Source organism: Leuresthes tenuis, unplaced genomic scaffold (genome assembly GCF_036924035.1).
Source record: "Leuresthes tenuis unplaced genomic scaffold, fLeuTen1.0.hap1 SCAF_12, whole genome shotgun sequence".
In the NCBI taxonomy this organism is placed as follows: domain Eukaryota; kingdom Metazoa; phylum Chordata; class Actinopteri; order Atheriniformes; family Atherinopsidae; genus Leuresthes; species Leuresthes tenuis.
Window position 1 is genome coordinate 15427161 of NW_027325366.1, and position 12059 is coordinate 15439219.

The following is a 12059-nucleotide window of genomic DNA, read 5'->3' on the forward strand; positions in this document are numbered from 1 at the left end:
GGATTTCAGATTGGGTCCTGATATCTTATTGTCTCATATGTGTTTTTGTTTAGGAACAAGTATCTTTACGGTGTACGAGGCTGCATCACAAGAGGGTTGGGTGTTCCTCATGTACAGAGCCATTGACAGTTTCCCTCGCTGGCGCTCCTACTTTTACTTTATAACTCTGATTTTCTTCTTGGCGTGGCTTGTCAAGGTTAGAGCCTCTGTCTCTCTACAGTTCTTTTCATGATCATTTTTGTAGGTTGTTGAACATAATTACATAAGTTAATATTTCAACTGCAGACATGATGATTTGACCTTGTTAGGAGAACATTCTCTGGCTAATGAGTGAAAGACTGTCATCCCAGATGGGGAGAAAGAAGTTGAGCAATGGACGTGCACTTGCTGATTGACTTTCCTTTTACTCGTCACAACACTCACTTTCTTCTACAGAATGTGTTCATTGCTGTCATCATTGAGACATTTGCTGAGATCAGGGTCCAGTTTCAGCAGATGTGGGGGTCAAGGAGCAGCACCACCTCTACTGCTACAACACAGGTATAACTGTCACGCTCACACACACTAACTGACAAAGCTGTGTCGCAAAATGCTACGTTGACAACCTGGATATCTTGACTTTCAAGCGGCAGCTAAATCTGACCAGATTTTAAACACAAAAACTTCCTCAAAACAAATCAATTCCAACTTTATTTATATAGCACTTTTTATACGAAAGCAACGCAAAGTGCTTTACATAACAAAATCATTACATACATCAACTCACAAACTCATTTAAGTTTAAGAACACACATCTGATCATACTCTCTTTTTCACATGCAACATTACACTGACAACCACACCGGACACAAAGCCCGCACAGCCCCCCCTCACACACACACACACACCCCTCAGACTTTTATTGACTGTCTCTATACCTAAGACATCAATCTAAGATATAGCTGGAGATAAAAATTTGTAGATAAACATAAACATCAACTTCACAGCCCTTGATCTTGGTTATTGAGAGCAAAATATCTGCTCAATTATTTAAATTGTGTTCTTCAAAGCTGAGCTCATCAAAGTTCCATTTCAATTCTGAAAATTGGAAAAGTTAATGACAAGTACATTTCACCAGGAATGGCTTTCTCAAGAGCGAACGCTCACTAAGGACTTCTGGTTAAAATGGCTGTCTGAAGACTCATATACAATTACACATCTCTTTCTTGGATGAATTAGGCAGCAGAATAAATATGAGACAATTTGCTCATTAAAAAATAAGCTGGATAAAAATTGTTCTTAGATAAATAGATAAGCAGAATACAATAGCCAATTTACATGATAGCAGCAGGCAAAACTTTGTTGAGCCTTGCATTGTCATATGTTGCAATGGAGGCTGCTGGTTGTGTTGAAATGTCAGTACTCTCAGACAGAGGACAAACACTCTTGTTTTATAGAATTTTAAAGATATTTTCCCTACCTTCTTGGGAAATTTAAATTTTAGCACACAAGCCTAAATAGTTGGGGAAGCAAGAGCCTTTCACTGGGAAAGCATTACTTTTTGGGCTTAGAGACTCTAGAACAAGATTCAGATTAGAAGTGATACTTTCCCTGGGCCTTTGCTGAGTTATTTGGGGTATTAGTGGTTAGAGCCTTTAGGTCAGGCAAGTTTTACTTGTTAGCGTTGAGCTCTTCTATGATAATGCATATTAAAAAGCTCTGTTGGTGTTTTACCAGAGAAAGTAGCCAAAGGCAGCAAAGGGAAAAGGCAAATCTGGTCTCTTGATGGTAAAAGTGAGAATACCAAAAAAAAAAAGAAGGCTGGCATTTATTTATTTGCAGTCACAGTTTTAAATGACAAATGCTGCTGATGCAAAATCATATCAGCTCTTTCTAATGTTTGACTTAGAGTGACTCAATATGTATATAAATATGTGTGTTTGTTGGCAGGTTTGTGTGTTCTTTAGAAGCCAAAGTCTGTACTTTGCCAAAGACTGTTTAGTGATGTAAAAGGAGGTACAAATGTGATTGGTCTGAGTGTTGTTATAGCTCCAACAAATCAAACGTCCAATGATATAAATGGCTGAAATTTATATCAAGTCTGAGGTCACTCATAGGGAGAAGGTAAGTAGGTTTTGCCTGTGGAAAGAGCTTGGAATTAAATTGGTTCTCTTTGGCAGTAAAAGGAAAGTGTAGTTTGGCATCTGATCAGCATGCCAGAACACACTGAGGAGTTATTACTTTGGGATCCACCATGAGGAGGTGGACAATATCGCTTGGAACAGACTCATCAGGCTTAATGGGCTCAGCTTTAATTTGCTTAGCCTTACATTGGCATATATTATTCACCTTGGTTTCTATTAGTGATTCAGTTAGATATGAATGTAATGAACACTTAAGTTTGCTTGCACTATAGTCTGGAAGCTCGGGAGTCCGTATTCTGGATAAGAGATGCTGATGATAAACCACAACATCTTGTTGGATTTTTCTACCATGTTTCTCTCATCTTGAATTCTCTACTGTTGCTCTCTAATAAATGCATAAAATCCCTTCAGGAATGATTTGATTCAAGTTTGCAGAAGGTAGGATTCCAATAAATCAACTTGAACCAGTAAGTCAACCCAAATGTTTAAAGTCCAACTCCAGCAGTTTTGAATTCCCTACAAAGTCATTCATGTTTCTCAAAATTTAACATTTTGAACTTTCTGCAATTAAAAAAATCCTTAATGCATTTACATGGCTTGAGTTTGAGTTTACATCTTTGTCCTCAAAGTTCTTCTGAACTGTCACCTACATTTTTCAAATTCCTTAAAAAGCTCCTTAAAAAGTTCCTTAAAAAGACATTTTTCAAGTTCCTTAAAAAGCTTTTTGTCTGATTTAACAAATTTAACAATCATTTTGATTGTTTTATAAGATTAATTAAAGGAGAACTCCGGTATTTTTAAACCTAGACCTTATTTCTGGCATGAAATACATTTATCTACTAGCCGCAAGTAGCCACATAACAGCACCTATGAGCTAACAGAGCCATAGTACACGTTCATTCACTCATTCGTCTTAAAGTATTGGTGAAATAAAGACAAATAATGCCTTATTTAGAGGCTGCATCTTTGTCCTGTTCACTCCATTATATGGATCGCGACTTATCTAAATAGCTTCTGAAGGATGCCGACTTTCGCCAAACTGTTCTCGGTGAGTAGATAAACATATTTCATGTTTGAAATAAGGCCTAGGTTTAAAAATACCAGAGTTCCCCTTTAAAAAAAAAAAAAAGATTTGTGACAGTTATTCAGTCAAGGTAGCAAATGTTAATTGTTACTCTTGTCAAAATGTGTTTTAATTATTTTTTCTTTTCATGGCATTTGTTTACCTCTTCCTTACATTAAACAGCTTCTATAAGTCAAAAACCTATTGTCGACCTCTGTTTAAACAGGATTTGTCAAGAATCTTAATTTTCCTTTAAACGCTTATGATGCAATTAGTGTGTGAAGCAGTAAACGGTTTTTAATGTTGCCATGAAATGATACAGCCTGCAAAGTTGTGAAACTAAGACCTCTGCTGCTTCAGTCTTGATGTAAACAGGCTTTTGCAAGTGGTATAATGCCAAAGACCTTGAGAACAATAAACCTTTTTTTGCCTTTATTAAAATAAATAGTAATCATATCGTCATGCCCCAGTATTTATCTTGGATGGGGGGGAAAGTAATTAGTTATAATGTAACACTTAACTGTCAATCACAGAGGCTGAAACAATATAATCTTTTCTTCATCTTCCCGAGAGAGGAAGGCTGGTGTAAAGGGTGGCCCTGGGAGACACAACCCATGCCACACTTCCCATTCCTTGACTTTGTCATATTCTCTGCTGAATATCAAGGCTTTTTATAGAGATTAGTCTGTAAAGCCTAACTATGCAGGTACGTTTTTCACAAGGGTTCTCCCAATAAAGTGAGAATGCACCACAAAGAGTCCTCTGCACCACAAAGAGGTTGATGTGTTATTTTGAGTGAAAAGTTTTAACTACTGTGAATGACCTGCATTGATTTGGGTGTATCCCTTTTGCTTTGATGAAATGGTGAAGATTTAGCTTATAGATTTGGTAAACATCCTCCACAAAGCTGCTAATGTCAAAACGGTGGTTGTGGTGTGGAGAATGAGGACCCAAAATGCAGACTAAAAGTAAAACTGGATTTATTCCAAAAAACTGCAACAAAAAAACACGGCTGAGTCGGAAAACCAAACAACAAAAATTTATCAAACAAAAAACGATAAAAAGTGACTAAATAATGGAGACTAAATAATGAGGAGGATGATTGGTGATGGAGTGAAGCTGAGGGGTCAAACACAGGTGACATGAATGAAGCTGATGACCAGGGCAAGAGTGACTGAGGTAAAACATGTCCAAACTAAAGACTAAACAGGAATTTAAAACATAACAAAACTAACAGATATGACAACTAGCATGCCTGTCGTAGGCTGTAGATATGATATTGGCACATCGCAGCTACTTAAAGGGGAACTCCGGTATTTTTAAACCTAGACCTTATTTCTGGCATGAAATACGTTTATCTACTCACCGAGAACAGTTTGGTGAAAGTCGGTGTCCTTTGGAAGATATTTAGATTCCTCGAGATTCATATAATGGAGTGAACGGGGGCATAGACGATGCAGCCTCTAAATAAGGCATTATCTGTCTTTATTTCACCAATACTTTAAGACGAATGAATGAATGAACACGTACTAATCCACTGTTAGTTCATAGCTGCAATGTTGTTGTTATTGGCGGCTATCGGCTTATAGAGGGCTTTCTACACACTCGTCTACTGGGATGACGTCATCGACGCCCGCCGCTGCAGCACAGCTTATTTACTCCTGTAAGGACGTCCATCGTACTCAAAGTTGTTGTCCACGTCTTCAAAATCTGATAAATATCCTGCCATGTTGCACAAAACTATTAGTAGCAAACTACGTGTGAAGTTTATCGACTGTCACAGAGCACAAAGTAAATAAGCTGCGCTGCAGCAGTGCGCGTCGATGACCTCATCCCAGTAGATGAGTGTCTAGAAAGCCCTCTATAAGCCCCCTGATAGCCGCCAATAACAACAACACAGCAGCTATAAGCTAACAGAGCAATAGTACGTATTCATTCATTCATTCATTCATTCATTCATTCATTCATTCATTCATTCGTCTTAAAGTATTGGTGAAATAAAGACAGAACATGCCTTATTTAGAGGCTGTATTATTAATGCTCCCGTTCTTTCCCATTATATGGATAAAAGCATCTGCTAAATACATAAACATAAACATAAACATATGGATATACGCGGATCTCGAATAATCTAAATATCTTCCGAAGGACGCCGACTTTCACCAAACTGTTCTCGGTGAGTAGATGAACGTATTTCATGCCAGAAATATGGTCTAGGTTTAAAAATATCAGGAGTTCCCCTTTAATGATGATGAAATCAGTCTAGCTTTCCATACTTTTTCAAAAAATGACCAAACTATTATGTGATTTTCACAGTCTGGACACTAGATGAAGAGAAACCAGTTAAACAAATAGAACAAATATAGTTCATTTGCTGATTTCCTTATACTTCTTTTTAACATTTCAGTAAGTGGCAAGTCGACAAACCTTTGTTTGTAGTATTTGGTACTTAATACTGACAATCAACCAGTTAGTTTCGATTGCTTACGGCTCCCTTGTGCAGCAGTTAAATTTCCCTGTAACTGTTTGCTGCTTTCAGTTGTGTTATTCTCTTCCTATATATGGAGCAGCTTAAAGTTTGGGATGTTGGTGGATTACCTAAATGAACTGCTCGCTGCTCAGGCTCCCTCTACAACTTTTCCTTGGGCTTTAGCTGTGTAAAACAACTCGTATGCTTATGTTTGTTTTCTTGTTGCATGATTCACTTTCTCTGGAGATTCAGTTCAGGAACAGATGTCCTGACATTTTCCCTAATCAATGATGGCAAGCTGTCCTGGCACAGATGCAGCCAAATGGCTTACAATGTGATATTTCCCCCCACATTGTTTTCCTTTCTCGAAAGTTAATGTTTTGCATTTAAAGCCACAAGTCATATTGCAGTCATATCAGTACACAACATACTTTTCCAGCAGCCTTCTGGCTTGACCACATGACCTTTGGGAAGCTGTCAGACAGCGATGTTCTTTTAGAATAGCAGTGACTTGCAGCGCTGCCATGTACTCCATTGTTGTTTTCAGTGTTCTCTGAAGAAGGACTCGTAAACATGACGAGGAGGCGATGTGGGAGAGGCTTTTGGTTGCTTTAAAGCCAGGAGTTGCTACTTTCAAGGTGTGAAAATTGTATGATATGAGCATATACAGACAATTTTAAAGGGTTCCTAAATTTTCAAGCAGCTCTGGCATTACAATTGGGTGACCAACTGAAATGAATGCTTTAGGTTAACTGCTCTCAGGTTAAGCCCCACTATAACCAGCCGTCGAAAGTGTCTGCGGTTTTTATTTCTAGTGTTAGGTCATTAGGTATGCATACTGTATTTAGTAGCTGTCATCCTGTTTGTGTGGGCATGAATCTGTGTGTGCAATGCCCTCAGCTTTTTCTGGGGCCACAGATGTTTCATGATGATGTAGCTAAAGGGCTGATATGTGCGTCGTGTGTTTTGTCCAGTTCTTTGAATGGTGTGTAGATTGTTTTCGTGCATGCGTGTGTGTGTATGTGTTCTGCCACTTATGTGCTGCCCCTGTGCCACAGATGTTCCATGAGGACGCCGCTGGGGGATGGCAGCTTGTAGCTGTGGACGTCAACAAACCACATGGTCGAGCGCCTGCTTGCCTTCAGGTAAACACACCACGTAATGAATACTCTGCTGGTGTAAAGTGTTGCTTTCTCTGTCTCATAGGCAAATGCGTAATTCTACTTCTGTGTATTCAGTCATTTGCCACAGATACACGCATTGTTTTCACATTTGTCTCTGTCTTCACTTTTTATGTCAAATGACTAAGTGATAGAATTTTAAGTGAGTTTCATATCTGATGTGCAGAGCTGCATTAATGACTTTTAAATGACAGTTGCCAATGTTGCCTCGTGGTTGGTGTGATCCAAATTGTCGGGCTTTGAGGAGAAGCTGAAAGAAGCAGGTGTTTTTTACAGCTGGCCCACTGTTGATAGTGGTGTGGTGTCGAGTAAAAGGCAGGGCCTTTGCTGTGAGAGACTGCCAATAGAATTTAGGGCCACAAGAGGGAGAACAGCTGTCAATACACCCTCACTGTGTCGATGCTGCTCTGCTTCAAGGAGGAACACGCACAAACAAATGAATACAGAGAAATTGGAAGGAAAACAAGTGTAGAAATGAGAGTAAAAAGACAAAAATGGGGAAAAGGCAGTATTCCCATTAAAGCAGCGTTTCCCCCAGAGCCCCATCGTCAGTTATGGGGAGAATTTAGATGGAGGGATAACCAGAGGGATAAACACTGCTGCCGTCCCTCTGAGCCTTGTTCTGCATTACATGGAACAATCAAAGAGTTCTTCATTTGCCTCCTTCACTGATATCAAATAGCTATTATTGTCATTGTGTGCGAACAAGAAGATAATTTCTGCCAGAGGACTGGTTGATAGAATGACAGAGAGCAGCATTAGGTCGTGTGCTCAGGAGGAAGAGCAGTCCTCCGGTCGCCCAGCAATCGGAAGGTTGGTGGTTCGACTCCGGCTTCCCCGGGCCGAAGCGTCTTTGGGCAAGACACTGAACCCCACGTTGCCTGTGTGTGTATCCAATGTGTGTATAAATGGTTAGAAAGCACGTAGTTATGTGTAGACTTAAGACGTGCTGTGTGAGTGGGTGAATGTGGCGTGTAGTGTTAGAAGCGCTTTGAGTGGTCAGTTAGACTAGAAAGGCACTGTACAAGTACAGTCCATTTACCATCAGTGGCAGATGTTCAAAAAACAAAGCTTTCATTTCCATGAGGCTGCTGTTGAGCTGTCAGAATGGGAGTACTGACATAATGGGCTGCAGCGGAACAAAAGGGCAGTGTGACACCGCTTTGAAAATGATTCTTGTTGTAATATTTAGTATGTAAGGGATATGGACCCTTTCTCTTACTAGTTAATGTAGCTGCACAGCCCCAGAAAGGCAAACGTTTTAAATGTTTCTAAAGCATCTCTATTTAAGTCTTAACACTGCCTTAAGGAAGCAGACTTTGTGGGGTAGGCTTCTGTTGAGAGGCACCACGCTGCATCGTGTATTTGTGTGTCAGACTGCGCTGCAGCTCATAAATGCATCACAAGGACCATTTCAGCTCTCAACAAGAGAGATGAGAAATTGTGATAGATGTCTTCTGTCAAAGAGAGCCTGATGCACAAAAATCACAATACAAAGAGAGAAATATATAGAGAATCATGAGCTTATCGGTGTGTCTTGATGAAAATGTCAGGGGGGAAGGGACAGCGTTACACAAGCACAAACACACACGCATTTATTGCAATACTTTGCCAGGAGTAAAGTAAAGGTTGTAGAGTGTGAGAATAACATACAATAGCATAGAAAAGCATAACATTAGAAGCACGGCATTGTCATTGAATATTATAAAGATTTGATATATTGCTTTATAATCAGCGATATTATCATGCTGCTAATTATCACAAAATATATTTTATAGCATTAATGAGGAAAGAGACACATTGAACATACTGACTGGGTCTCCTGCTTACACAAAATGTATTTTGGCATGAAACCCCCAAAGTAAAATGCAGGTTTTTCTCTTCAAGGGAAAACTCAATACGGTCCTTTTGTGGAGGTGCAAAAGAGTAATTTATCCCATTCATAATGATTTCTATGTTCTTCGTTACAATCAGTAACTTTATTTATTTTAAGCACCAAAATAATTAAGCATTTATGCCTCAACAAGGTAGCAGCAGCTGTGCCTTTAGATAAATGTCACACCAACAATATGTGTGTATTTGTTGCTCGTTTTGGGCCGTTCCGATAAGCTGATTGTGCCGACGACAGAAAAAGAAAGGAAAAAAAAATACCTTTATTTAAATTTTCATGCAAAAAAAAAATAGAATCCAACCGTTTTTGAAAGTAAGTTTCAGATTTTGTTTGTTTCTTTTGTCACAAGAAACAAGGACACAGTGATTGATGACTTGTGAAGATATGTAAAATGAACAGTTCGTGTTCAAAAAAACAAAAATTGGGATTTCTGTGTGGTGTTCTACTAAATCACTTGACAGTCAAAGTGCTGGCAATTTAGAGGAGTTCAGATAGATTGCTTTTTAAATTAATTATCCTTCAAAATCAAGGCACAGCAGCTGCTGGTGGTTAGTATATTTGCATGATCACCATTGTGGTTTTGGCAAAGAAATGAAGCTATACTTAAATATGTGCTTATAGGGCAAGTTAAGTCAATTTCAATCTCCAGCTTTCATTAGGTTCAAGTTAGGGTCAGACAAGTAAAACACTCAGCAAAAGTAAGGAAAGAGATCTTGGTCTTTGTTGCATGTTGAAACAGTGAGTTACTTTGATGTCTGAAATTGATGTGATCGAATGTTCAAAGCTGTCACTTTGCATATAAAGTATACAGTTTCATTTTCTAACTGAAAAACGTCTCCTGCAGTATAATCGAGGAAAGCTACTCTCAATCATCATCATTTGTTCCAGCTGCTCAGCCTTTCTCCTCATGCATCGCAGTCAAGTGTCTTGACATTTATGATGTTTAGTCGGCCTGAAAATGAGCCTGTGCCTGTAAAAAAAACCCAAAAAAAACAAGGCAGGTGTGCTTGGCAAGAGGGCACTGAACAGTTTCCATGTGTTAAAAACTATGGTCATGTGGAGGCGCTTCTTCTTTGCCAGCGCACATAACAGTAAACTGAAATTAACCCGAATTATGCTTACATCCAGCAGACAGTGATAGAACTTTTTTTTCTTCACAATTTAATTTTTTGACTATGAACATTCCAAAAAAACTGGAAAAAAATGTAAAGAACTTAATTAATTCTGCAATCTGCGCCGAGTACATGAGTTGTTTGTTTTGAATGCACACTGTAATTTAGAGCATTTTTTTATGTGAACTACGAGCAAGGAACTGTGTGTTTAGCTTTCTTTTTCTTTTTCTTTTTTTTCAAGAAGGAGACGTCAGACCTGTGTTTCCATGGCAACATTTACAGTGACATGACCAATGGTACCAATTTACAAAAAAGAAATTAAAATGTGGCTCACGATTTGTGGTCTTCCAGCGATGTTGTAGTGCACGTAATGAAGAGGGAAAGAGTTCTTGAGGCCACACTAACACACTGAAAATTGACAGGGGTTGCGTTCCTTTTGTCAAAATTACATTTTGAATTGTGACATTCCTTTTCTTCAGTTGTTTATTTGTGCCTGTGTGAACATGTCAAGTGTCAGGCATGAAACAAACAATCATCAAAGCTTTGATATTTCAATGGTGTTGAGTGACGTGAATCAGGCAGTTCTTGATTTCAAAAGTCATCCATTGTTTTCCATTGTGACAAAATGACAGCATTTTATGTCATGTCAAGACATCAAATCATCTGAAAGTGCTTTGATTTTCTTCATGCTGTCGAAAAAACTGCCAGATGTCAGCCAACTCTTCAAATCAAACCTCGTCGTCCTGGATACAGCTTACACAAAAACGCTCACATATGTGTACAAAAAATAAATAAATTCATTAAGGTTAAAGGAGCAGTGTGTAATAATTATGGTGATTTATTAACAGAAATGGAATATAATACATATAACTATGTTGTTAGTGGTATATAGTCAGCCTATGAAACGAGTCGTTACGTTTTTATTACTTTAGATTTTGCCTTTTTATTTACATATACGTACTCTCAACACAAAGGTTTACCCGGAAGGACACCACTTGCGTCGCCATATTGCTTACAGTGTCCTAGAAGGGACAAAGGGTGGCGCAAGTGCGATTCGCCACTACTGCAGACGATCAGCTGATCTAATTAAACAAACGTAACGTTTTTTCCGTGTCCTTTTTGAAAACTGTTGATTCACGTGAGTTTATGCTCCAAAACTACTAAGTAGCTTTGTTAGCTGGACAGAAATTACTTGGTGTCATGTTACGAAGATCAGCTGATTTCAGTCAAAGTTTAACGTGATACTAAGAGGCTTTGAAGATAATGTCAGCCAGATACAACGTGTTGCCTGCTAATGCTATCCCTCTATCAGACTAAAGACAAACAGCCTTTAGCCTTACGTAGCTAATATTAGCTCTTATTATCACGCAGGTAGCTACCTGGGGTCCACAAAACACTAATATCAAGCAGAACAACTAACAGTGACATTCTATTTATAATTTATATCTCTAAAAGTAACCTCAGAACTTGAGAAGGTGGTTTCACTCGATGGAGAAGACATCGTGACACATTTGAGTGATGGATGTGTTGGGTAGGGTGTGCTACACGCAGCGTCAAGCCACCATAGTTTCTCCGAAGTACCGAGTGTTGCGTTCAAGCGCACTCGGAAATGACAGAATCTGACAGCGGAACTTCCACACTGCTCCTTTAATTCAAACTTAATAAAAATAAATAGTGCTTCTGCTAATAATTCTATAGTCTACATGTGTTTTTAAATTATTTTAGCATTCTTTCTGAAATAAATATACTGTAAATTTAAAAACCTAAATGGTAACTGAGCTACCTTGTAGCAACAATTAGCAGTGGCATATGTAGCCCGAACCAACAGCGGTGCAGCTGCCATGCAAAGTTGTTTGCCATCCTCAAACAACAGTCAGTGTCTTGCTCCAGAACCCAAGTTAAACAAACAAATACAGATGCACATGGAGAGGTGGCAGATTTGAAACTTCAGCAATTATCAAGAACCAAGGGAACACTTATGTGTAGTAGCTATACATTAGTAGATGTTGTTGTAGGTATTTGTGCACACCTGCTTGTCTGTTTTTATGTTTACATACTGAGGACAGAGTCTGATATTATTTTAAAAAATTTCTGTTCCATCTGTTGTAATGGATTGTGTGAAAAGAATGGGATATTACTTTGACATAATTTCTGATTAATGACAGCTATCACCCGGCACTCTCTCCCTCAACAGTCTTGCCAAACACCTTATTTCACCA

General features: G+C 38.7%; 1 protein-coding gene across 4 annotated transcripts in view; it reads left to right on the forward strand.

Moving 5' to 3' along the window:
* The window catches only part of nalcn (sodium leak channel, non-selective), a 75082-nt gene that overhangs the window by 14939 nt on the left and 48084 nt on the right, over positions 1 to 12059 (forward strand). For all 4 annotated transcript variants that reach the window (XR_011917939.1, XM_072396601.1, XM_072396603.1 and 1 more), the window contains 3 exons: positions 54 to 196; positions 436 to 540; positions 6715 to 6801. Coding sequence is in view for 3 of the 4 variants with exons in the window: in XM_072396601.1 (XP_072252702.1) it covers positions 54 to 196; positions 436 to 540; positions 6715 to 6801 (335 nt within the window). In the remaining variant the exon portion in view is untranslated. The remainder of the gene's footprint in view (positions 1 to 53; positions 197 to 435; positions 541 to 6714; positions 6802 to 12059) is intronic.